The following is a 27,219-nucleotide window of genomic DNA, read 5'->3' as shown; positions in this document are numbered from 1 at the left end:
CAGGAGTGGAAGTCTTGACTGCACGCATGCCCAGTGAGAACCCCAACACTACTCTCATCCTTGGGTCTCATTAAGTCCAGCAGACTGTATTCTGGCAGGCTGGGAGCCTATCTAATCTGAAAAGTTCTGGAAGAAGCCAGAAGTCTAACCAAGTGAAGTCAGAGGAGGATCAAGCAAGTCCTGTGGGTGCAGGTGGGAGGTTTGGAGGCCGGGGTGAGGACACAGTTCGCCATGAAGGGATAAGAAGATACTGCTGATCCCAGGGTGCCATCCTTGGGTGGTCAACAGTGCAGCTGAACCCTTGTGTACTGACTGCAGGTACAGGGGAGACCCTCAATCCTACCTAGGAGAAACCTAGGAAGAAAGAGGAGCTGGGGACACTCAGGGGAGTGGGTATTCAGGGGAGTGTTATCTTCTCTCTGCTTGGTCCAGGTGGGTCCCTCCTGCACTCTCAGAACCCAGGCATAGTTAGACCCAGTTCCCCATACACATTGGCCAGTAGCCCCCAGTTCACATTCTACTTTGATCTTCACACTGGAAGGGGTCAGTCGGCCTCCACGAGTCATGCTTCAATGCTCTAGGAGCTCATAGGTTTGCCAGAGTCACAGGAAGAATCCATCCCTCCACTATGGAGGTGTCTGGCTGCTGTCCTGGCTGGTACCCAGTTCCCGGGTGCCTGACTTGGCCTCTCTTAGTCTGGCACTGCCTCTCTGCCTCTCGCAGGTAACAGCATCACTAAAGCCCTCGACATAAACTTGCCTCATGAACAGCTTAAAACCGTCCCGGGGAGCTCTGCTGGGAGGCTCCTGTCCCCGCACTGCCTCTGTGCAGGGATCGATGCAGTCGACTTTATCAGGACCATCAATCCCGGCTTATTAGACAGCTACAGTTCTCCCCGCTCAGAAATGCCTTGTTTTTATCTTTAGTGGAAAATGGCTTAACTTTGAACAAGAATAAAAGTACAAAGGGAACTTTTATGGCTGAATTTTACAGGAGAATGTGCCTCTTCTCAAAATGAGTGAGGGACCAATCTGGTACAGTCAGGCTTTCTCAAGGCATATAAATAGGGAAGGGTCGGTTACATCCTGGCAGCTCCTCCGACTCTCACGTACCCTGGCCCTTTCCTGGAGAAGTGAGCAGATATGGGGGTAGACAGAGGCAGACACCAAAGCAGGTGGGGTTGGCAGGCTCTGGGAGCAGAGGCCGTGCTGGCCAGACTCTGGCAGACACAGGGGCAGGGGGAGATCCCTGGCATGTGAATATAAGAGGCATAACCATCAGGTAGAGGCTGGGTCTGGTTGTTGGGTAAAGTGGCCAGATTTTGGAGCAGAAGCACTGGGTTTGGTCTGGAACAACCCTCCTCCATAGCAGCTCTTGGATGTGTGTTCCTTTGGCAGGACTCATGATGCCCTGCTGCAGGCAGACTCCTGTCCTCAGTTCAGTGTCTGGCAGTAATGATGGTGGGTGGGACCAGGAGGTATGAGGACATCTCGTCTGACATACTGGTCTTCCTCCCTCCTTTTGCTTCTCCCCTCAGCCCTGTAAGTTCTGCTTCAATGTTGAGATGAAGATAGGAACCAGGAGTATGTGTATCCATTATATGTGTGTTGGGTGCTTTGAAACAGTAGCCTCAGTTTATTCAGCAGATGCTGGCTGAATGAATGCTTGCCGACGGCTAGAACAGTGCCAGGCAGAGCACGCGCAGTCGCGAGCAAGATCCGTGCCATCAAGAAGCTGTGGTCTAGTCATAGGATGGCCAACCATCCTGGTGTGCTAGGGATTCTCAGTGTTGAAACTGGGAGAGTCCTGGGCAGACTTGGTTGAGTTGGTCATTCTGCCTAGTCACTACTATGGTGGTGATCAGATGTATGTGTCTTGTGGCATTTTGTGATGGCCAGGTGCTGGCTAGGAGGAAGAGGAAGTTTGCAAACTATTTCTTTAGTGAGATGTTTTTTGTTCATCATGTATGAGAGAGACGATCCTGAACGATATGGAGAAGACACCTAAAGCGATCATTTCCCCTGCCTTCCTCTGTCCCTGCCTCCATGTGACAGGACATGGAGAGCAGGGGAGTGGCTTGCCCAGGATCACACAGCAATTCAGGGCACAGTTGGGTCAATGCCTGGGTGGGTTTATCCATCGCTTCTCCCCCACAATGCTCTCTACCTATAAACTAGCCCACCTCGTCTTTCGTATCCTGCCCACCCTTCACCTCTCTACTCTCAGACCCAGGTTTAGGTTAGATGCTGTGCAGTCTGGAGAAAAAGCACCGCGGCTGATCCTGGGAGGGCCTTGAGTGACTCTCCGGAGAGAAGGGAGGGAGGAAGGATTTAAGGAGCTCGGTACATTTGGCCAGGGGGGATCGCTTAGTTATAGTGCAGAGAGCTGCTGGAGATGGAACATGAGCGATTGGGGCCAAAATCCCGGTGAGGGAGAGCAGGAGAAGGAAGGACCTGCTGGTGAGAGGAGACCTGACTCTCCTTCTAGGGAGGAGGTTTATACAAAAAGGAGCAAGCTGAGATCAGTGGCACGCATATGAAATTCAGGCCTTATGCAGACATACCTTGTCTTACTGCATTTCACGTTATTGTGCTTCACAGATACTGCATTTTCTACAAGTTGAAGTGTTGTGTTATCATGTGATGGTTAGCATTTTGTAGCCATAAAGCATTTTTAAATTAAGGCATGTACATTGTTTTTTTCAGACAATGCTATCACACACAATATACTATCGTGTAATAGAAACATAATTTTAAATGCACTGAGAAACCAGAATATTCATATAACACACTACATTGCAGTATTTGCCTTATTGCAGTGGTCTGGACTCGAATCTGCAGTATCTCCGAGGTATACACGGATAAAATAAATAAACGTGTTGGTTTAATTCCGAAAACCTACTATATGCCAGACTCTGGTTTAAGATTGGGAGCTAGCAGAGTAGCAAAATAAAGTCCCTGCTCTCAGGGAAGGTCATTATAGTGGGAGGAGACAGAAATGAACACACACAAATGTGATGTACTCTCCTAGGTGTTCTGTTATGTTCAAAAGGGTTGTCATATAACAGCTGAGTTTGAAAGAGTCTTGCATGTAAAAATAGTGATCAGTAGAGTTTAGCTTGAAAAACAAACATAACAATCCTGCTCTGCTTGGAGAAAGGTCACCAGGAGATGGATACCAGACATGGCAGCCCAGCCAATCAGGACGGCCATGGCCGTTACCGGGAGAAGTTCAACTTGGAGTGGTTATGTGGAGCTTTAAAAAGGAAAGAGAGGCGTGGAAGGCAGTTAACCCCTAACTCTGAAAAACACTTGGGAAACACCTGAGGCTTTAGATGCTGAGGCTCTGAGAACTCAAGAGGCAACCCCTGGAGATGTAGGAACGGACTAGGGTCAGTCTCATGGCTGGTGGAGTTAGTGGGGGAGACAGTTAGCTTGTACTGATATAGTGATCTTATTAGGAGCTGTTCATTACACTTTCAAAAAAGAAAAATAAAGGTCATGTGCTAGTAGTCTGACCATATAAAGTGCTTTTTAAAACTGCAATTAGCAAGTTGGTTGTGTATTAGTACTTCTATCATTTTGCATTCCTAAGGAAAGGCCAGAAGAGTTATTTGACTGTTAACCACCACCTTTTAATTGCTGTTGTGACAGTACTATTCACAACAACAACACGTTTTTTGAAAGGGTCTGATGAGCTTAAGGAGGCATCCCAGCCTTTCTCCTTCATTCAGCCTTTCTCCCTCATCCTCCTCATCTCTTCCTCCTTCGCTGCAGTTACCTGAGCTGCTCCCTCCACACCTCATCTCTAGTCACAACACTGTCCCCGCCACCCCACGGGCCTTTGCACCTGTGGTGTGCCAGGTGACAAAGCTCTCCCCCTCATAGAGTCCTTCCCTGACCACTCCGTCCAGAACAGCTGCCGCGGCACCACGTTATCCTCTGACACCACATTCCCTTGCATTTCCGCGCTTGAATGAAACTGTATCATTTGTTTGCTGCCATGTTTGCCTGCTTCCCACTTCAGAGCATAAGTTCCCTGAGGACAGGCACTTTGTCCATGTTCTGTTTTAACCCTTAATGCAGTACCTGCCTCATGGAAAAAACTCAATAGATTCCATTAAATGCAAGAATGAATGAATTCTATACCAATCTGTTACCCTGGTGGCTTTATTCATATTCTAAGTATGAAGCAGGTTTGGATAAAAGCTCGGTTCTTTCCCTTCCCCCACTCATTTTTTTTTTTTTTTTTTTGGTGAGAGAAAAGGAGAGCTGGAAATAGAATGAGAGAAGTTTCTGTAAATTTCTGGTAACCATAGAGACAGTGATTTTAGTTTATTAATCTGCTCTTAAGCAGGCTGAGGCCCCACTGTGATTTCTCCAAAATTGCTCAGCGCTGGTTATCCTGCAGCCTTCCTCATTAAGGAAGAGCGGGCCCATCCCTATCCTGCAGCACTTTAATTACAATGGGCGGAAGCCCTGTGCTATTATGCTCATTATTGCATTATTATGCTCACCTGACTGTACCTCCCACTTTGGAGCAGTGCAACATGGTCACCAGCCCTGAACCCCTGGAACCTTCAGTGGCCAGTGGTGGGAGCAGGCAGCCTCCACTCTGAGCCGAGGACTGAGGTCAGGGCTACAGTTGCTGCTCTCTCCTTTCATTCAGCTGTCCTGAAGATGGGAGCTTAGTGCCTTCTGGAACAGTATTTAGTGTCAGCCAGAGAAGGGCACCAGCAGTGGTTTCCCATCTACAAAGTCAATGCTTGCAGGAGAAGGAATTGACATGCCCTTGGGAACCATGACATTCCTTACTGTCTGGCCTCGTGATGGGGTCTAATTTTACGGTCTCATGTTCCCCTTCCTTTGGAGAGTGGCATGCAGACTTTTGTGATTTTGCCTCATGTCACTTGGATAAGAGACCTCCAAGTGGACCTCCAAATGGGTTTCAATGGAGCTAAGGAGGAAATGGGACAGTTAGGGGCAGTCTCTCACCTGACCGCTTCTCCTTGAAGGGAGAACCCTGGTGTAGAAGTAAGAAGACCAGAGTTGAGGTTCCATCTTGGCAGTGGACACATGGTGGGGACCTAGCCTCTATGAGCCTTAGCATCTTCATCTGTGAAATGAGGTCTGAATTGTCCTTCCATTCCTCTGTCATGTTGAGACTCTGCCTCTGGTTTCCACCTGTTTCTGGAGGCTGGATCTGTAAGATGAAAGAGCTATAAGGGAGGCTCTAGGCAGCATTCCTTCTGGAGTGAGGCAGAGTGGATTCTGGCAGGAGGAGTCTCTGGAAGAAGACATGTTTTTCTCCTGAAGCAGGTCATCTAAGGTCTGGCCTCATTTAAGCACTGGCTGTCATTTTGGAAAAACTAAGATTTTCTTTTGGTTGCATTTCCCATCCTGTTGGATTTAGAAATACGGTGTCATTCTTCCAGTAAACATTTGGTGACAGCCTGCTGGGTTCCAGGCCCTGTCCTAGGGTCTAGTGATACAACTGTTCATCTGGGAGAGTTGTTGACAAATTCAGACTCTGTAGTGGGGCAAACAGGTTTCAGTGGCTGAGGGCCTGTCTGCTGTACCCTTTGTGATTATCTTAAGTATATCAAAGAGAAGACCCCGGGGGGAGAGTATGGACTCCTGAGCTTTCCAGCAAAGCTGGAGCCAAGACATGGGCGGGCCAGCACCTGGGGCGACCCCCGCCGAGTCGGCGACAGATCTCAGAGCCTGGCTGCTCTTCTTTCCAGGTGCCGCAACCTCTCATTCCCCGACAGCCTCCCAGAGGTGAGCATCGTGTTCATCTTTGTCAATGAAGCGCTGTCTGTGCTGCTGCGCGCCATCCACTCGGCCATCGCGCGCACGCCTCCGCACCTGCTCAAGGAGATCATCTTGGTGGATGACAACAGCAGTAACGGTGAGTGCCTGGCTCCCTGCCCTGTGCGGGCGTCTCAGCCTCCCTGCAGGGTTCTCACTTTCTACGGGCTCTCCATGGCTCTGCCTTCTCTGGGATGCTGCCTCTGAGAGGAGAGGTTCACGATGGTTACCACTCTGGAAGGTTCAGTCCACAGTTGCGCCCTCTTCACATTCCGGAGGGGTCTGGTCTCCCCAAGCTTTTCAACTCTCTCCCTCAACATCCTAGTGCAATATGCTGGCTGTCACCTCTCTCCCTCAACATCCTAGTGCAATATGCTGAGATAAATAGCCATGATCTCCACCCCCTCCACATACACAGTGAGGCTTTCCAGTGACTCTTTTCTGTGAAGCATCATTCCACTTTGCTGTGTGCCTTGGCCTTTGCCTAGAAGATTTTTCATTGACGTTGCCCTAGCAGTGGTGGCGGTGATGGTGGAAGTGTTGATGGTGCTGGTGGTGGTCATAGTGGTGTTGATGGTGAGCCTGGTAGAAGATATATATACTGCAATGACAGCCACAGAGCTGTTGAAAGTCTAGCTTCTTTTCTGCATCCCCTGCTCCACGTTCCATCTGACCTGAGCAAAGCCCCAGGCGACCTGCAATCCCTTGTTGAAGCCCTCACAGCTTTTCTCCCTTTCTCCGGCTACTACCAGGTACCTCTTTCCCTTGGGACATATTCCATGACTTCCAATTCTTCCCATATATACCATCTCCTTAATAACAGTTTCCAAACTTAGAGACCATGCACTGAGACAGTTTGAGAACCAGTTCTCCTGATAGGAGCTTTAATATGAATGTGCTGCAGATAATACAACCGGGTCACAGGAGCACAGTCATTGGGCTTATGTTATCTTTAGCATTTTCTCTGATGTCAGGTAGTAAATTTCCCAGTGAATCCATTGCTGTAATGAGTTCAGATGAGAAATTTGTATTTTATTATCAATTAAAGCTGAAACATATTAGGTAATTGAAATATTTTTAATCTCTATAAGCAAATTTTCTGTTTCATTTTATTATCGTGTAGTAAGAAGTGTAGTGTAGTGTAGTAAGAAGGGAATTTTAGAGCCTTCTGAAGGGCTGTGCTTATGAATCATTGTTCCATGGATGTGAAGGAAGGAAAAGGCACCTAGGATGGCAGCAAATAGGCAGAGCAGTTTTAAAGGTGATGGCCTATTGTGAGGGAGACCTCAAGTAGGGAGACCTACCTATATAGCTACCTGCCTGGGTCCAAGGAGTGGATGCTGAGAAAGCTCCCATTCCCCAGTGGCTAGCACTACAATTTTGTGACTAGCCTGCTCGTGAACCCTATCTTGCTCCAGCAAGGCCAGCTGTCCTCCTGGCCTCTTACATTGTCAGGAGGCAAGGGGTGGAAGAGCCGTCCCTCCAAGGGTGATGGTATCCGCCAAGTAAAAGGCATCCCCAGGCTCCATCCCACCCCACCTCCTCTCATCACAAAAGAGAGAACAAAGCATCAAGAAGGAAATCTTGGAATCTTTCATTTCATCCCCATGGTAAAAGCTTTATTGTGGCCTGAAGAATGCTGTTTTGTCATTAGTTCCTGTGGAAAAGAGGGGGAAAATGGAGATTGAGAAATTTAGATAAGGAAAGTGAGCCACATATAGAGGGCTTCATATTTGAATTTAAATGATTTGAACTTAATTTTCTAAATGGTGATAAGCATATTTTGGTAAGAGAAGTAATACAGTCAGGACTGGGCAATGAAGGGCTTTGGATGTGGTTTAGATCATTGGTTGGGGGAAAGAGACAGCTTGAAGAAGGGAACCGTATACATCATAATTGCAGCCATACAGCAAGAAATTAAGGGGCCTAGAGTTGTGTTGGTTATGGGGACTGAGGTCGAGATATGAGCCTGAGAGGTTTTATAAAGGAAGCATCTATTGGATCTCTTGACTAAGAGAAGGCCAAAGGAGGGCTGGTAAATGATGACTCAGTCTCAAACCAGGGTGACTTAGAGGATGGTGGTCATTCCCAGGATAGGGGGCAGGAGGAAGAGTGGGTGGGTTCTCCATCAGATCAGAGATGGGGGACTTTTAAATCCAAAGCTCTGGGAAATATTGAGTTAATGGCATAGTTATGTACCTTGACTTGGTGATGATTACACAAGGCTACACTTGACAAAATTGCACAGAACTGCAAACACATACCCAGATGAGTGCACATATTACTGAAAAGACCTGGAGAAGCTTTGTGATTTTGGTAATGTCAGTGTTCTCATTTTGATATCATACTATAGTTGTGTAAGATGTTAACGTTGGGGGAGGCTGAGTGAAAGGGGCATGGGACCTCCTTGGGTACTTCTGTGTACTTTCCTGTGAGTCTGTAATTACTTCAAAATACAAATCAAGCAGAAACCTTCCCAGAAGATTCTAACCCAGTAAGTCTGAGGCGGAATCTAACCATCTCTGCTTTTAAGAGCATCCTTGACGATTCTGTTACACAGCTCTGGTTGAGAATCTCTGGTTTAATGAATAGGATGTGTGTGTTGAGTTCGAGTGCATGGTGTGAAGGGAAAGAACTCTGAAGTCTGAAGTCCTGGGTTCTAGGACCCTCTCCATTATGGGTGAGTGACCACAGAAGCTTTTCTCACCCTCTCAGAGTCTCAGTTTCTTCCAGTAAAGGGGGATGGTTATCCTCCCTTGCTTACCTCACCTGCCTGACATGGTCAAGGATCTCACTGTGAGCTGAGCAACCATCATCATTACCCCTCCCCAGCCCCGACCTCCGTTCCCAGGAGACTGCCTCACAGCTGGCCAACCGCACACTGGAGCTCGATAGGAAAGTATGAGGACATGAATGGGGAGTCTTGTACACACATTAAATAAAGCCTTTGGTTGGGAAGAGAGGATGGAAAACTGAAGAGGGGAGAACAAAAGAAATAGAAATTTGAGAGGATGAGAGGATAAGGTGTTTAGGAGTCAGGAGGAAGAGGGTTAGATGATAAGAGACAGAGAGGGAATGGCCAAGTGAATCTGGAGGGTAGGCCAGACTCTGAGGACAAAGAGAATTTCAGGAACAAGCCACCTCTTTGACTAAGCCCAAGCCATTCAGAGGTCTCCCCTTGTGGCTCAGTTGGTAAAGAATTGCCTGCAATACGGGAGACCTGGGTTTGATCTCTGGATTGGGACGATCCCCTGGAGAAGGGAAAGGCTTACCAACTCCAATATTCTGGCCTGGAGAATTCCATGAACTGTACAGTCCATGGGGTTGCAAAGAGTCGGACACGACTGAGTGACTTTCACTTTCACAGGCTAGTGGAAGGACTCAGATTCTGGGAAGAAGCCATTATATCTGAGGGGTGTGGATCATGTTTCCATGGGGTGGAAAAGGTTTTTTTTTTTTTTCCCCCCTACTTTCTCAGTGGGAAAGGTTGGGGGTGGGGCTGCAAAAGCCAGATGAAGGTGAAGAGCAGCTGGGAGGTAGATGCTTCCATCAGGGATGTTGACTGTGAAGGAGAATCAGGAGCCAAAGAGGAGCTGGAGAGATGTTTTCCACTAATTAACCATGGTCTGCAGTCATGACCCAGGATGACACACCCACTCATACCCATGCACACGCACACACAATTGAAACAAAACTTTTAAGAAACAATGGTTAATTCCTATAATGTGCAAAGTGCTCTGATATGCTCTATTATAATTTGGCCTCTGTTATTCATTTCTATTGTGTTCTATGGTACTGTGATGTGTTTCTCTCTCTTTTCCAAAGGCAGATTGTGCTCATGACTCTGACTGCACATTAGAATCGCTTGCAGAGCTTTTAAGAAATCTAGGGGTGTCATGCCTTAGCTCTAGTAATTTAATTGGTCTGGAGAGGGGATATATGAGGCCCTTGGTCTGGGGAGGGTGCGCCTGAGTTCTCTGAAGCCAAGGTGAGGACAGCTTCTGAGAAGGGAGGAGAAGATGGGACCCAGGGCACGGAAACACCCAGGCTTGCCTCTGGGAAGAACAGGCCCATCTTTCCCCCAGTCGGAAAGAGCAGATGGGCTAACAGGAAGGGAGCTGGAGGCAATGAAGGGTTGGCCCCTGTGGGGAATGGACTGGAAATCTGACCAGTAATGGGTCTCCCTGAGACCAGCCTGCGCTGAGCTCTCAAGGAGGGGTGGCCGAGACATTGAGACTGTGGCTCTTGGAGGAAGGGAGCTGTCTCTAGCCTTAGCCAAGGGCTGCCTGAGGACTCAGCCTGATGGGGAAGGTGCCTCTGGCCGTATCCTTGGAGGAATCCCTCTGGGGCATCAGCCCACTCAGCACCAGACTTTCATTGATTTGACATCAGGCCAACTCAGCTCAGCTAACATTCATAGGGTCCCCAGCCTGGGCCAAGGGCGTGGAGGTAGTGATGGGTTGGATCCATTCTCTGCCATCAGGGAATCCTGTGATTAAAAGCAAAGCGGGATGAGACATAACAGGACTTGGTTTCCGGTCTCAGTTCTGCCACTTGCCAGCCATGGGCCTTTCACTGTGGTGTTCTTTCGTGCCCTGTGTAGGCTTCAGGCTTTGCCCTTCCCTGTCTGTTCCACGGTCACTGAGGACACACAGGATAATGAGGGTGAACATGCCGCAAGCTGCAAAGAGCACTAAGGATGAGTTAAAACGAGAGTCGTAAAAACAATAACAATAATAGCTGCCGTGCAGCCCCCAGTTAAAAGCAACCCAGGCTTTTCTTTCTTCGCTGAACCAGTGTGCCCTGGTGGGAAGAGCCAGAATTCGCATTAGGCCAGTTATTTAGTTCCAGCTCTTTCTAGCTTCTTCCCAGCTCTGTGTTCTTAACCTCTGTGAACCCTATTTTCCTTATCTATAAAATTGAGACGTATAATTCTTACCTCTGGGATTGTTTGGAGGCTTGACTGGGATAATGCATGATGGAAGCGATGCTGGTGTTTAAAACTCTAAGTGAAGCCTGAAGCCGGAGAACAGAGCTTTCAGACTGTCTTCCAGGTGGTTGTCACAGGTTCTGTATGTTGGTGCCTCGTGTTCCCCAACTGCCCCCCGACCCCCAAGGGCACCTTTGCTTTGGGGTCAGGATTGTGTTTTCACAAACACAAAAGTAGGGCAGTCAATCACTGCTTTCTTCATCCATGCCACTTAAGACTTTTGTCTTCATCCCAGAAGCCAAGGACGGAAGTTTCTGCAGGTGGCCCTCGTGCAGGACTCGGAGTGCCCATCCTTTGGCATCTTGGCAATTTCCTAAACAAGCTCCACTCTTTCAGAGGCTGGCACCTGGGTAGGATGCTGTCAGTCCTCTAATGTGGCCTCAAACACTTAGGTTTGAGCTTGATTAAAAATACAGAGAATTGTACCAGGCACATTCTTGATTCAGGACATTTGCACTTGCTTCCGCTGGTGGTAAAGAACCCATCTGCCAATACAGGAGACAGAGGTGAGTTCGATCCCTGGGTCAGGAAGATCCCCTAGAGGAGGGCATGGCAAGCTATTCCAATATTCACGCCTGGAGAATTCCTTGGGCAGAGGAGCCTGGTGGGCTACAGTCCATGGGGTCACAAAGAGTCGGACATGACTGAAGCGACTTAGCAGGCACGCACTGCCCCGCCTTTTGGAATGCTCTTACCCTCTGATGCTGCACCCCTGGTTCCTTTACCTCTTCAAATGTTGCAGATGGCACCTCATTAAAATGGCAGCCTTGACCTCTGTTACTCTTCATTCCTTCAGTGCTTCTTTTCTGCAACAACCTCTGTTACTCTTCATTCCTTCAGTGCTTCTTTTCTGCAACAGTCTCTCGCCTTCTGATACAATGTACTCACTTAGTTACTCTCCCTTATTTATTTGTACATTTTCCCTCCACTAGTATGCATGTTCCGAGAAGGTAATGGCACCCCACTCCAGTACTCTTGCCTGGAAAATCCCATGGATGGAGGAGCCTGGTAGGCTGCAGTCCATGGGGTCGCTAAGAGTTGGACATGACTAAGCGACTTCACTTTCACTTTTCACTTTCACTCATTGGAGAAGGAAATGGCAACCCACTCCAGTGTTCTTGCCTGGAGAATCCCAGAGATGGGGGAGCCTGGTTGGCTGACGTCTATGGGGTCACACAGAGTCGGACACGACTGAAGTGACTTAGCAGCAGCAGCAGTATGCATGCTCCATGAAGATAGGGACATCTGTTTTGTTCATTGCTGTGTCTCTGGCACCTACAATGGTGCCTGATTCTTGTAGGTGTTCAGTAAATATTGATTCAGTGAAAGAATGCATGTGGATTCTGTAGCCTGAGGCAAGGCTTGGAATCTGCACATCAATAAGCACCCCAGAGAATTCTGATACAATGGGACCTTCTGTGGGAATCACAGTTCTAATTTCTGTCTCCCATCATCCTGTGTGCTGCAGCTGAGGAGCTCGGGACAGCAGGCGCTTCAGAGGCTCCAGGGCTGGACTGGCAGTAGGCACTGCTGGGTAGAGTATTTCTTCCTGGGGCGGGGCCCTTGGGACCCTCTCTGCTGCATCCTAGGGAGATGGCAGGAATGGGGAAGGGATGCAGAGCAGAAGGGGAGCTTCTTTTGCAGTTACCTCGTCATGGCCTGACCTCAGGTCCTATGCATGGAGTCAGACGACCAACCTGAGCCTTCTCTCTTCCATGTTACCTAGCCCCTGCAGGCGTTCCTGACAGTGGCTGCCTGGCTGCCTGCCCTGCCACTCTGAGGCAATAGCTCAAGGCAATGGTTGGAACACAGCTCAGAGCCTCCTGGTTTTAATTACTGTGCTTTTTGGCAAATCCCAATGGGCCAATGTCTTTTGCTGGGACTACTGAGTGATTCAACCTTTATAGACCTTCAGAGGGAGGGAAGCACCAGGACTTGCAGCTGATAAAATCACCTCTGCCTTTGATTCTTGCCTTTCATTCACTTGATCATTCACTTCATTCATCCGTTCCCTCAACAGGTTTTTAATGGCCACATACTTTGTGCCAAGTACTTTAAGTCACAGCTAAACATTTACCTCCACCTCACCCATCCCACACACATTGTAAATACTTTCATGAGACTCAGGTATGCAGCACTTGGCCCAGAGCAGGCGCTCAATGGACACAAGCCATTTCCAGCTCTCTCACCAGCTATCCCAGAGTCACCCCATCCCACGATCCAGCCACCCCCACTTCTTTTGCTGTGTTCAGTTTCTCTGTTTCCTTTCTTAACTCATGTCTTCTTTTAATAAACTTGAAAAATCAGGCAGTCTTCTTTCATGGTACTTGAAATTGCAAAATGAATCTGAATTTGGTGACTAAAAGCACATCAAAGCAATGGTGATATCAAATATTCTTTTAAGCATCTCATTCCCTGGAGATTTTGATCAGCACTTGGTTGGCAGTGACTGGCCTGGCCTACACCAGCCTGATGCTTATGTTCTTCTCTTGCCTTCCAACAAGAGAATGGCCAATTCCCAGCACCTCACATACTTCAGCTGGGATTGAATTGTCTCCTGAGCAGTGGATATCCTTTGCCCAGGGATCCAGCCTTCTCACTGGCCATGTTTGCTCAAAACCTTCCACATCTTCTGGCAGGAGGAAGCTTAGAAGTATGCAGGCCTTGAGATACAGGCCAAGCAGACTCTTTCCCCTGGTGGCTCAGAGGGTAAAGAGTCTGCCTGCAATGCAGGAGACCCGGGTTCGATTCCTGGGAAGATCTCCTGGAGAAGGAAGTGGCAACCCACTCCAGCATTCTTGCCTGGAAAATCCCATGAATGGAGAAGCCTGGCAGGCTACAGTCCATGGGGTCACAAAGAGTCGGACATGACAACTGAGTGACTAACACTTTCCCCCACCACAGTGTCGGGAGGCAGGCAGGCTGACAGGCAAGCCCCAGCCGGCTCTCCGGAGGGAACCAGTATCTACATCGGGCAGAGACTGGCCAGGGCCCCACAGTATGTGAGTGACAGAGGCCGGATGGGACCGCGGGTCTCCTGGCTCCTCCCAAGGCTGGCTGCTCAACTCCATACTGCGTCCCTGCTTGGTCCAGTGGCCAGTCTTTCTGTTGCCTGCACTGCGCGTGGACATGGTAGCCCACGGCCAGGCCCCTCAGGCTTGCTCATGGTGACTGTGGGACCTGCTTAGTCGCCTTCTGGGAGTGACCCTCATCCCTCCCCTCCAGCCCCTTTGCCAGCTCCGGGCTTCAGGGTCCACTCCCAGGCCCCTGCTTCCAGGAAGTCTGGCATCACTCTGAACTACTCCCCCTGCTGGCTGGATCAGGTTTGTGCCAGAGACTATTCTAAGTAACTTTTCATAAATTAATCAGCACTCTGTGGTAATGGTAAGGACCATGATTAATATCATTTTCTATAAAAAGGAAATAGGCACAAAAAAGTTGAGGCACATGTCCAGAGTCACACAGAGGTAGAGTTTGCACCTAGGCTGTCTGGCCTCAGAGCCTGCCTGCACCCTTGACTATTAAACAAGGCTGCCTCTGGTGCACCATGGGTTTCTGACTCAAATTTTTATCCTCATTCTCTTACCTCCATACACTGCACAAAGAGAGATGTTTGGCAGCAGGGTGAGCGAAGGAGGAGGCAAAAAAGGCCCTGAAGAGAAGGTGTGGCCATCTCCTCGGCTGGAGCGCTGCCCTGGGCTCGAGAAGGAGCAACTTTGCACAGAAGTTCTAGGCTCAGAGTTGAGAGGTAACAGGTGAAGTTGGCAGCCGTGCTTTAGGTCACCTTGTCAGAGGGAGTCAGCTTCCCGTTTCCTTTGAAATAGAGGGAAGTTGATATGCTCGTTTGTGCACACATATGTGTGCATGTGAACACATGTGAATGAGTGGGTACGAACCTGTGAGTGTGCATTTATTTGTAATCATGTGTAAGTTCTGTGAGCAAGCACGTCTGTACCTGGTGTCTTAGTCCGTCTGGGCCACTGTAACAAAACACCGTGATCTGAGTGGCTTAAACAGTAGGGGTTTGCTTCTCATGTTCTGGAGTCTGGGAAGTCCAAGATCAGGTGCTGGCAGAGTCAGTGTCTGCTGGGAGCCTACTTCCTGGCTCATAGACAGCTGCCTTCTCTCTGTGTCCTCACATGCCCCTTCCTTGGAGCCTGGGTGTGGAGAGAGCTAAGCTCTGGTGTCTTCTCTTCTTCCTATAAGGGCACTAATTCCATTATGTGGGCTCCACCCCTGTGACCTCCTCTAAACCCAATTACCTTCCAAAGGACCCACCTTCAGATACCTTCACCTTGGGGGTTAGGACTTGAATATATGGTTCTGGGGGCACACACATTCAGTCCACAATGCTGGGCTTGTGTGTGCACATGTGAGCCGGGTGTGCAAGTCCCCACCACTGTGGTTTAGCCCCTTCCACCACTACCCGGGACATCTTCAGAATCCTGCTGAATGACAGGTAATCGTACAACTGTGAATCATTGTTATTTTTAATTGTTGGTAAGAAAATCACAGTGTAGTGACAAAATAGAATCAGAGCTGCCAGCTTGCTTGCCACCAGCTGCTGGGTCCCCCTGCACTCCCCGGAAAGCCCCCATCATCCCTTGGCCCAGAGCCTACCTAATCATTGTTTAATGTTTCAAAGATGCTGTCCTACACAAGAGATACTCATTCCAGGCTGTAAAAATACCAACAGCTTTGTGTGCAGCTGGAATAATTGCAAAAATTAAAAAAGCAGAGAAAAAGAATGGTCCGACAGTATTGTGCTTTATGGAGCTTAAAGAATCCCATATAGCTAATCTAATTACAGCCAAGGCTCAGGCAACTTAAAAGTGTTTATACAACCAGGCACATGGGCCATCAGCCAGCTCAGCAGAAGGCTGCTTGTCACCACCCACCCCTATGCCTTTGACCAGTGTGACTTCAGGGGCACACCCACATACCCAGGAGCTGATACCCAGCAACCCTGAGATGGAGGCGTGAGTGCGTGCTAAGCTGCTTCAGTCATGTCCCTTTGTGATGCTATAGGCTGTAGCCCACAAGGCTCCTATGTCCATGGGATTCTCCAGGCAAGAATACTGGAGTGGGTTGCTGTGCCCTCCTCCAGGGGGTCTTCCTGACCCAGGGATCAAACCTGCATCTTCTATGTCTCCTGCATTGGCAGGCAGATTCTTTACCACTAGCACCACCTGGGAAATGTACAAGAGTCCTGGAGGCTCTCACTGTTGCTCCTTATGCCTGGGGCTGCCTCTCCCTGACAAAATTCATCCTTCATCACCAGCCTGAGAGTTACTCTTGGCCGTGGCCACAGATTCGTGTCTTCGCATGTCATCCGGCAGCACTCTCCCAAGGACATGGCTTACACGACTCGAGCTCCTGGCTGCTCTGGGCAGACACTGCCCACCCCTCCCTGCCCACTCAGGCCCTGATCCTCAGACTGAGTCTGCTTTGGGCAGTGACTGTGGGGGTAGAAGGGAGTCAGATAACTATCTCTGGCAGATTCCATCATGTTAGCTTCTGGTCACACCCCACATGGTCCTGACTTTGTGCCCTTCACCAGGGCACCAGCTGAGAGTCATCAGTCCCCTGCAGGGATGCAGCCTTGTTCAAACACTCCCCTAGGGCCTGGCTCTGCATCTCTTCCTGGCTAGCCCTCTTCCTTGAGAGGTTGGACCCTGTTCCCTGTACCACCAGGTGCTGGGGTCCCGCTCCACTGGCTTGGTCCACCTTCCTTCCTGCATCCTGGGAGCTGAGACCTCCCACTGATAGGCTGCTCCACCTGAAAATATGTGCTCAGTTGCTTAGTCATGTCAGACTCTTTTGCAACTCCATGGACTGTGGCCCACCAGGCTTCCCTGCCCAGAGGATTTCTTCAGGCAAGAATACTGGAGTGGGTTGCCATTTCCTCCTCCAGGGTATCTTCCCTACCCGGGGATTGAATCCACTTCTCCTGAGTCTCCTGCACTGGTAGGCAGATTCTTCACCACTGAGCCACCCAGAAGAGCATCCTTAGTCCATGATGCCTGGGTGTGCCTGGCCCTGGGGACACTGCCTCTTTGTGGGCCTGCCCCAGAGCTCTGTCCGTTTCTCTAGCTCTAACCTGTGTGCCGCCAGCCTCCTCTCTGCCCTCACAGCCACTGTTTGAGGTCCTGGCATGTCACACAGCTGAGCCTGCTTGAGTCCGGCCATGGTGTGGGATGGGTGGTTCATCACCGTTTTGTGTTCCTTTGCCAACAAAGGAAACTGACTTCAGTAACCAGGATTTCCTTAACACATTTCCCTGCCGACCAAGAATAACCCCAGGAGGGCAAAGTGCCTGCCTTCTCTGTAGCTCATGAGCCGCCTGCAAGCAGTCTACACAAGGGAGCTTTGGACCATTTTGCTTTACAGACTGTCCAAGGTGACCAGTATCTGGCTAACAAAGCCAGCAGGAACCAGATACCAATGGCACTCTTCCTCTGGTCAGCTGGGTGGCCATCTGTCGATGGGGAAATTCCTGGAGCTGGAGCGCTGAGGCAAGTGTGGGAGGACCCAGGAGAGGTGTCTCTTGCCCTCAGGTCAGGGGTCCTGCTGCCAGCAGCTGGGAGGCAAGCTGCCCTTGGCAAAGGCCAGGGGCACACGGGCCCAGCCTGCGGTGCGGCCAGCAGGAAAGGTCTCCTTGTCCACTCCTGGCCCACAGCCTATCTTGCTCAGCAGCTTGAAAAGACAAACTGGTGCTGAAGACAAGCCAAGCTGAGCACCAGGCCGTGCAGTGAGCGCACATCCCGCCCCCCACCCCCCACTTCCCTATTAGTGGAAAGCGCTCAAAGCCCGATCAGTCATATACTTCCTACTGATAGCAAATCTGTGGAAGATGGAATGTCTTCTGGTGGGCCTGATTTTCTGAAAGGCTACCCCAGACCCCGCAGGGACCCAGGTGTCCTCCAGCATCTCCAGGGCCTGAGTGCTCAGCAAGAAGAGGTGCAAATGCGTGAGAGTTGGCAACTGCAGTCATTCCAGCTGCCGCCCAGATCTGTCCTGCCTGTTAGCCTTCAGAGTCTGTGGGAGACCAGCACCCCCCGGTTGGATGTTGGTGGGAGGTTATGCTGAAAATAATGCTGGGGGTGGGGGAACCCAGTACAAATGACTGGGGTCAGAGGGTCCCAGTAGCTGGTGTGGACTCACTGTGACTGGGGCCGGGCATAGGGCTGTTTGGGTTTTGTTTTTATTTACCAGGGCCCTAATCTAGTCTTGGGCTCATGCTCGGTCACATAGTCGTGTCCAACTCTTCGGGGCCCCATGGACTGTAGTCCATCAGGTTCCTCTGTCCAAGGAATTTTTCCAGGCAGGAATACTAGAGTGGGTTGCCATTTCCTTCTCCAGGGGATTTTCCTGACCAAGGGATTGAACCCGAGTCTCCAGTATTGGCAGGTCAATTCTTTACCACTGAGCCATCTGGGAAGCCCAGTCTAGACTCAGGGACCCTAAACTGTAGAACTCCTTAAAAAAAAACAATTTTTTTTTTTTTTTTTTTTTTTTTAGAGACTGCCTTGCTTGTCTGCTCAAGCCCATGGAGACTTATCCCTGTTTTGCTCCGAAAGTCATTCACATGCTTTCATTCAGCAAACCAAGCACCAGGTTCTAAGCTTGGCACAGGGAAGGCAGTGCTGAACCAGCTGTGGTTCCCTACTTCAGGCGAGTTTTAGTCTGAGGATGGAAGCAAGTAGTACATACGATCTATGGTTCTCTTTTGACACCGATGCAAAATGGGATGCTCATTTCTAGCTGTTTTTAAAAACCCATATCTTAGGAGCTCTAGATGTAAGAAGAATTTTAGGGAGAAAGAATCTGAACAGAAAGAAACCAGGGGGATGTGAGATCAGTGGGCAAGAAGGCTGAATTGAGTAGCACTGATGGAAGGCTGGTTTATGAGACAGCCCACAGTTGCCCTTTGGCCCAGCCTGTGCTTCTGGAGTGGGGGCTTGATTTTTCATCTGACCAAGTAGGGCATTGCCTGGGTACCACTACACATGGCTCCATTGATTTGTTCCTCCCTGGCCCCTGTACTGTGACTTCCAGTGGCCTCCCCTGGCTTAGATGCTTTTCCACTGAGCACCTGACCTATGATAAAGATGTGTGACCTAGTTCACTCTGTGGGTTCCTCCCCTACCTGGATGAGCTTCCCTTATGGGGCACTGGGCAGCTTGAAGCAAACTAAAATGTAAATGTAGCCCTAAAATGTAGTCCAAGGTCCTCATTTTACTGGAGGAAAAACTGAGATCCAGAGCAATGTCACACATCTGATCACTGGCATAGCCAGAGAGTGACCCTGCTCAGCGCTTTGCTGACGGTACTCACCCATTCATTCAACAAATGTTCAGGGAGTGTGAGGCATCACACTCAGCACCAATGATCCGAGAACAGAGGAGGAACAGTTTCCACTCCTGGGAGAGCTCCCAGCCTAGGACAGCTGATAAACCACAGACAAACAGTCATTAAACACGATGTAAAAATGTAAGTGCCACCAGTCACAGGTGAAGGGGAGAGTGCTGGGGGAGACCAGGGAGAGGCTTCAGTCATTCTGGGAAGTCTTCCTAGAAGGACTGGAGTTTGAGCTGGGCCTTGGGGATTGAATGGGATTGAGAGGGGGAAAGATAGAAGCTGCCTTTTTGTGTGTGTGTCTCTCTAATTAGACTTTATGGAGGAGGAAATGGCAACCCACTCCAGTATTCTTGCCTGGGAAATCCCATGGACAGAGGAGCCTGGTGGGCTACAGTTTACACAGTTGGACACAATTTAGTGATTAAACAACAGCTAGGCTTTATGGAAGGCATCAGCATGATCATGTATTGGGCGCCTGATTTGATCCAAGCAATGTGCTAGGTACTTGTCACACTGTGTTCTTTAATTTTTCCAGTATTTTTACCCATTTTATAGGTGAGGAAACTGAGACTCATTAGTTACTTAGTTCTGAATAAAGGCTGCTCCTTTGATTCCTTCTCTCTTTCCCACAAGCCTCACACAGTGCCTTGTGCCCCACCAGGGCTGGTGATTAGTTAATGAATCTGATGATTGAATGAAAATGGAGACAGAGATGGGGGGTGTGGTTAGAGCATTTGCAAAGCCATAGGGAAGGCAGCATCCTGCTTTCTTAGACAACATGGAGCTAAGAGTTATTTAGGATTTCGGCCATCAGAGTAAATGTCTTCCCCTTTCATATATACACCCTGTCTCCAGGCGGGTAGGTTCTTAGCCTAGGCAAATGCTGTGTAATCAGAGCATTTGTTTCTAAGCATCTTTGATGTGTTACTTTGTTTAATTGAAAGAACAACCAAATGAGGTAGTATTGTGTTTTTTTTTAATTGAAGGATAATTGCTTTATAATATTGTGTGGGTTTCTGCCATACAACAACTGTGAATGAGCCACAAGCATATATATGTCCCTTCCCTCTTGAACCTCCCTCCCACCTGCCACCCCATCACACCCCTCTAGCTTGTCCCAGAGCACCAGGTTGAGCTCTCTCTGTTATACAACTGCCCACTAGTTGTCTGTTTCACATATGGTAGGAGAAGGCAATGGCACCCCACTCCAGTACTCTTGCCTGGAAAATCCCATGGACAGAGGAGCCTGGTAGGCTGCAGTCCATGGGGTCGCTAAGAGTCAGACACGACTGAGCGACTTCACTTTCACTTTGACTTTTATGCATTGGAGAAGGAAATGGCAACCCACTCCAGTGTTCTTGCCTGGAGAATCCCATGGACAGGGGAGCCTGGTGGGCTGCCGTCTGTGGGGTCGCACAGAGTCGGACACGACTGAGGCGACTTAGCAGCAGCAGCAGCAGCAGCAGCAGTGTATATGTTTCCATGCTGCTCTCTCAATTCGTCCCACTCTCTTCTCCCCTCGCTGTGTCCACGTCTGTCCTCTATGTCTGTGTCTCTATTCCTGCCCTGCAAATAGGCTCATCAGCACCATTTTTCTAGATTCCATATATGCGTGTTGTGCCATGTGCTCAGTCGTGTCTGACTCTTTGTGACCCCGTGGACTGTATAGCCTTTCAGGCTCCTCTGTTCATGGAATTTTCCAGGCAAGAGTATTGGAATGGGTTGCCATTTCCTACTCCAGAGGATCTTCCTGACCCAGGAATCAAACCTGTGTCTCCACATTGCAGGCATTTTCTTTACCCACTGAGCCATTGGAGCTTTATGATATTTTTCTCTTTCTGCCTCGTTTCACTCTGTCTGATAGGCTCTAGGTTCATCCACCTCACTAGAACTGACTTAAATTTGTTCCTTTTTATGGCTGAGTAATATCCCATTGTATATATGTACCACAACTTCTTTATCCTTTCATCTATTGATGGGCATCTAGGTTGCTTCCATGTGTATTGTAAATAGTGCTGCAATGAACAGTGGGGTGGATTGTCTTTTTCAATTATGATTTTCTCAGGGTATGTGCCCAATAGTGGGATTGCTGGGTCACATGGTAGTTTTATTCCTAGTTTTTTAAAGGATTCTCCACACTGCTCTCTCTAGTGGCCATATCAGTTTACATTCCCACCAACAGTGCAAGAGGCTTCCCTTTTCTCCACACCTCTCCAGCATTTATTGTTTGTAGATTGTTTGATGACGACCATTCTGACTGATGTGAAGTGATACTTCTTTGTAGTTTTGATTTGCATTTCTCTAATAAGGAGAGATGTTAAGCATCTTTTCTTGTGTTTATTGGCCATCTGTATGTCTTCTTTGAAGAAATGTCTGTTTAGGTCTTCTGCTCATTTCACAGATGAGAGCACCAAGGCTTGGAAAAGCTACAGAAAGGCAGCTTACACAGCTAAGAAAGGCAGAGTCAACATCTGAACCCAAGTTGGATCTGGCTGTAGAACCTGAGCACATAACTTTGTCACTGTATTCAGGGATCCTAAACTCAGTTACCCATCAAGGCTGGATAGATAACAAATGGTGGAGGTGAGGCAATGAGGACTGGTGAGGACTGTGGTGAACAAGAGAATGAACCCAGGTTCAGCTCAGAGAGGCAGCCAGTGCTGGGTACAGCCTATTCCTATCCTGCAAGACCTGCTGACTTTTTTTCCAAGTTGGAAATAATACTTTCATGTTTGGTGGGCTGAACAAGCCACATGGGCAGGTGGATATGGTTGTATCTGGCTATCTACAACTTGATCATGTTGACTGCAAGTCTGAGAAATAGAAGCTTCTCTAGAGGTTCTCTTTAACTCAGACATTCTTAGTGAGAACCTCATCTCATACTCACTCCCTCTTGCATTTGCTGGTTCCCATGCCTCAGAAAGCAGCCAGTCCAGGTAGGCTGACCTAGACACATCTTTGTGCAGTTTCCCGTCATTGCAGGCACAGTTTAAGAAATTCACAATGCACAGGCCACACGGGTGAGTTTCATTGATTCAGGGAGGCCCCTTCTGGACTGATGGACCCTTTCAGAAAAGCATATAACCACACAATCAAATTGTAGAATTTGTTCATAGGTGGTGGACTTGAATGCCATTCTTGGTGACATCCTTGCATCTTGAGACCTTGGATGCAACTTGCATTAGGTACCCTGGGACAGGCCAGTAGTGGGGGACAGGAGTGACCAACACCTGGAAAGCTGACTAGGTCTCAGAGGAGCCAGATAGTGTGACAGTCGTTTGGAGCATGTGTCAGTCTGATCGGGCTCATCTTAGCAGGACTCTCTCAGGGGCGGGAAATGGGAGAGGAAACAGGGAGGGAGGCAGGAGCACAGCCCCGCCCATGGGCCATCCCAGGGCGTGGGGGGCTGTGGTTTGGATTTGCCACAGCTCACCAGCACTCACCAGCTTGCCTGATTCTCTCCCACCACATTACTTCCATTTCTTGCATAGCCTGCAACCTGCAACCCTGAGGGAGTGTCTTGGAGTGTGTTTGTGGTCTGTGGGTGGATGCTGTGCTCGTTGCCATCTGGGAATGAATAACCACAGCATTTCAAAGCTGAATAAGACCCAGGGGGGAAAGAGCCTAGGCTTCCTGTTTGTCTCACTGGGGGAAAGAAGTGTGGAGCTTTACAAACCCAAATGTTTAAACCCTTCCTCACCCAGTGAATTTGATGGGTGACAAAAATGAGTTAGAAATTAGATCAAGGCTCAGTACTACCATGGGTTCTGAGCCAAATGGAAGTTGACAAAAGCATCTTCAGCAGGGTTAATGGTAAAGGCAGGCTTCCTGCCTTGGCAGAATGTCAAGGGGGTTGATCGAAGGATCCTGTGGATGAGATCAGGAGGTTCAGAGAGAGTTCTCTACCCAGACAGTGGGGAGGAATTGACCTGTCATTAATTGATGCTCACAGATGGGACAGAAAATTCCAGTGATGCAGGGTGTATTTAATGCCAGACTGGCTGCCGGTGGTGCCATTGCCTCTACATCTGCCCCACAGAGCTCAGATGCTGAAGAAAGGAACATTTTCCCCACTTTGAAAGAGGTTCCTGGTGAAGTCCCGTAGACTGAGTGTGTCGGCAAGCTTGTCTGTGTTGTCAAATTTCATTTGGCTTAAAACGTGAGAACTAATGCAGAGAATCAAAGAAAACAAGATTGTTCACTGAGTGCTCCTGACCGGAGCTGCTCAGGCATGAGGCTGGGGCATTGCCTGAAGCGATTGTATTTTCTCTGAAAGAAAAACATTCAAGGTTGTTGTTTAATCTCTGTGGAGTGAGTCCCCATGATCTTAGATGCCCAGTTGCTGTCCTCTGTACCTGCGTGTTCCACATTCCTACATGTATCAGTCCAGCCGTGGGTGAGGTTACTCCTCCCTGGGTTCCTGAATTCTTCATGGCAGGAAAAACCAATCCCATGCTCCCATTTCTTGGTTATTGGGTTTCTACATTATGCCAGGTGCATCCATGGGGAGGGAGGAAAAGAGGAGAGAGAGAGAGAAGTGGGGGAGGTGGAGTGGCTGGGTGGATGAATTGATGGATGGGTGAGTAGGTGTGTGGATACACAGGTGGGTGAGTGGAAGGTGGATAGGAAGATGGATGGATGGAATTGATGTTTTCCCTTTTATGACACAAATATTTTATGCCCATTTTAGAGATGGAAGGAATTGAGGGTCAGAGGAGACAGTGAGTCACCACGGCTCTCACTGTAAGATGGTGGCAGGACTAGGGCTTCAACCCACATTTTTCAGCTCCAAGTTTGATGTGCCCCCTTCTCTTTTCTTGTGTTGCCTACCAGGCTTTTTTGTTTGTTTTCGTATAGACGGCCTGCCATATACCTAGAGACAGACCCACATGGACTTGGACCAACTGTTTGTACAAACAGGTGGCCAGAAGGAGATTCTTTTCTTTTTTTAATTCAGCAAATATTATTGATCACTGTGTAGGCAGAGTTCCAAGATGGAGCCCCAAGACTCCTGGCCTCTGGTATGGACTCTAGTTGTTCAATCAAACACTCATCTGGATATTGCTGTGAAGGAATTTTTGCTGATGTAGTTAAGGTCCACAGTCAGTTGGGTGGGTCTGACCTGAGTTAATACAAAAGCCCTTTAAAAAGCAGAGTTTCCTCTGACTGATTGCAGAAAGGGAAGTCATAGAGATGCCCTCTGGAGACCTGAAACACTGGTGAGTTTTAAACGAGGGAGAATTATAGCTACTGCAAATTCAAGAATCTGACTGATATTTTTGGAAGATCTCTCTGACTAGTCTGTAGTCTGTGGTGAACAGTTTGAAGTACAAATGGAAGGAAGCAGAGGAATCATTTAGGAGGCTATGGCAATACTTCAGACCAGAGATAATGGTGATTTGCACTATGGTGACTGGAGACAAAGAGGAGACAATGGATTTGAGATATATTTGGATTTGCTGGTGATTGGATGAAGAAAGTGAAGCAGAGATGAAATTCAGGTTTCTGGTTTGAATAATGGTGCTACTTACTGAGATGGGAAAGCAGAGAAGGGGAGAAGAACAGGTTTGGAGAGAAAGACCAAGCGCTGACGTTTGGATATGCTAAATGTGAGATGCCTTTGAGACTTTCGAAGGGAGATCTTAAGTAGTCATTTGGACAGGGAGGCACGGCTGAGCAGGGCCAATGTCCAGGCTCGAGGAGGTCAGGACTAGGTGGCCTGTCTTGGGGGCAGAGTTGGCTCCATGCTCACTCCCTTGAAGAGAGGCAGAATCCCCGGATACACAGGAAGGCTTCAAAGACCAGGGCCCAGACCTCAGGAGTAGCCTTCCCGTCTGGAGCCCCTGCTCCCATGCCAAGCCCGGGGTGCAGCCGCACACCCAGAGTGGGGCATTCTGGGAAGGGGTGGCTCTGGCATGAAGCTGACATTCCAACAAGTTACTTCCATTGTTCTGGGCTAATAATAAGGGGCATTAAGCACCAAATTATATAAACCTAAAACTGCTATCTAATATTGTCAAGGGGCCTCAGGGAGCCTGGGAAGAATGAGCATGAACACGGAATAATCTGTAGGATGATCAAATCCCTGATTAAAATCACCTCCCAGGGTCAGTGGCCTCTAGAGAAAGTGGGAAACACCTCCGAATACTAATAGGGCATCTGGGACTCTGGAAGGATGTTTGACAGATGGTGGCTGCTGGATGCAGGAGGGGCAGGCATGAAGAGAGGTCCCACAGGGAGCTCCCCACTGGGCTCAGACATGTAGCAGCAGCCTACACAGGGCCTAAGTCTTGTGTGGCAGGCCTGGCCCCAGTTTCTTCAGCTTTGCTTTGGAAGGAATGTTCCCCAGGTATCCGACCCTGAGACACAGATTCAACAGAAAGTAGTTTATTTAGGAAGTTCAAGATATACCAGCAGAGTGGGAGTTAAGACCAGGAAGGGAAACAGCTAAAAGAAGAGCATGTTATCAAGTCAAGCACCGCAGTGGGCAGGTGGAGCTGAAAGCTCCAGGGAAACTCTGGGAAATGGTGTAAAACACATGCCCACAGATGATCGACCCTGAGAGGTGAGGGAGCTGGGGTATTTATATGCCAGCTCCCTTTAGTCATTGGTTCGGGCAGCTCTCGGGGCTGTTAGTCTCTAGCACTCCAGCCCCCCATGTGCTGAGGCAGAGCAGGCTACTCTGTGAGTAAAGCCCTAGGGTAAATATTCTGGCACTTAGATGTGCGGTGAGAGGAGTGCTGGAAAAGGATGAATCTCCAAGGATACGGCTGGGGCATCCACAGCATCCGCCACAAGGGCCATGATGCATATATTGTGATACTTTTAAAAGCTTATTTCTAAAAGCCTGTGATGTTGACTCTGAATCCTCACTGACCAAGCTGCAAGACATGCTGGGGCCTCTGTGGCAGGTGAAGCTACCATCCAGGTCAAGCGAAACTAGGGTGAGAGTATTTTCTGCCCTGTGAGGTTGACCTGCTACCCACTGGCAGAGCCCACTGTGCATCAAGACCCATTTCATTTTGTGTTTCTGTCCAGCAGGTCCAGCCGATGGACAGAATACCTGCAGGAAGCTGTAACTTGGGGGTGATGTTGACTAACTTACAGGGCTAGAAAGGTGGTGCTAGTAGTAAAAACAAACAAACAAACAAAAAACCTGCCTGTCAATGCAGGAGACACAGGACATGTGGGTTCGATCCCTGGGTGGGAAAGATACCCTAGAGGAGGACATGGCAACTCACTCCAGTGTGCCTGCCTGAAGAATCCCATGGAGAGAGGAGCCCGGCGTGCTATAGCCCATAGCGTCACAAAGAGACATGACTGAAGTGACTTAGCACGCATGCAGACTAACTTAGACTGGGATAGGGATCAGAGATTCTCAGCTTCAGGGTTTTGAAGCACAATCCAAGCCATGTCTGGGAGAAAAAGGGTCAGGTGCAGTCTCTGGGAAAAATTGGCAAATTCTAGTAGGGGACAGGCCTTAGCCAAGGAGGGTCTCAGGCGAGTTCCTAGAGTACAAACCAGAAAACTGAGGAAGAAGCACACTTGTGAGGTCCGGGTATGCTTGGGGTGAAGTAGGAAGGAAGCTGCAGCTTGACAGGTACCAGGTCCTGAGGGCGCTCCCTCAGCATCTGAAAGACCAGGCTGAAGCTGTGTCGGTGTCATGGATGATGTTGGTGTCCCACCCAGAGCCCCTTTACCAACCAGTCCCCCTGCCCCCCGCAGGCTGTGAGGAATAGCAGCCGGTCCCTTCCCCTGGAGATTGCCCTCCCTGTTGAGAGCTGCCTCACCCAGAAACGCCTGGGAGGTTATGCTCATCCTCTGGGGATGGCCCGGAACTAGTGCCTGATTGATACAGGGGGCTAAAACCCCACTTCTCACTGCAAGAGGGGACAACTCTGAGCCTGGCCTGCTGCTGAAGGCAGATGTTTGCCCAGCTTCTTCCCCTGCCCTAAGCTGCTCTCCTCACTCCCTCAGGGGAATTACCTGGGAGCTGGCACTCGGGTACACACCTACTCAAAGATCCCCATCTCAAGCTTTACTTTTAGAGAACCTCAT

General features: G+C 49.1%; 1 protein-coding gene across 1 annotated transcript in view; it reads left to right on the top strand.

The window, feature by feature from the left end:
* Positions 1-27,219, top strand: part of GALNT18 (polypeptide N-acetylgalactosaminyltransferase 18) — a 343,041-nt gene that overhangs the window by 172,001 nt on the left and 143,821 nt on the right. Inside the window, exon 3 of the mRNA XM_065944890.1 lies at positions 5,744-5,910. Coding sequence (XP_065800962.1) covers positions 5,744-5,910 — 167 coding nt within the window. The remainder of the gene's footprint in view (positions 1-5,743; positions 5,911-27,219) is intronic.

This window comes from Muntiacus reevesi, chromosome 9 (genome assembly GCF_963930625.1).
Source record: "Muntiacus reevesi chromosome 9, mMunRee1.1, whole genome shotgun sequence".
NCBI lineage: Eukaryota > Metazoa > Chordata > Mammalia > Artiodactyla > Cervidae > Muntiacus > Muntiacus reevesi.
Note: the sequence above shows the minus strand (reverse complement) of the source record. Positions and strands in the feature narration are given on the sequence as shown.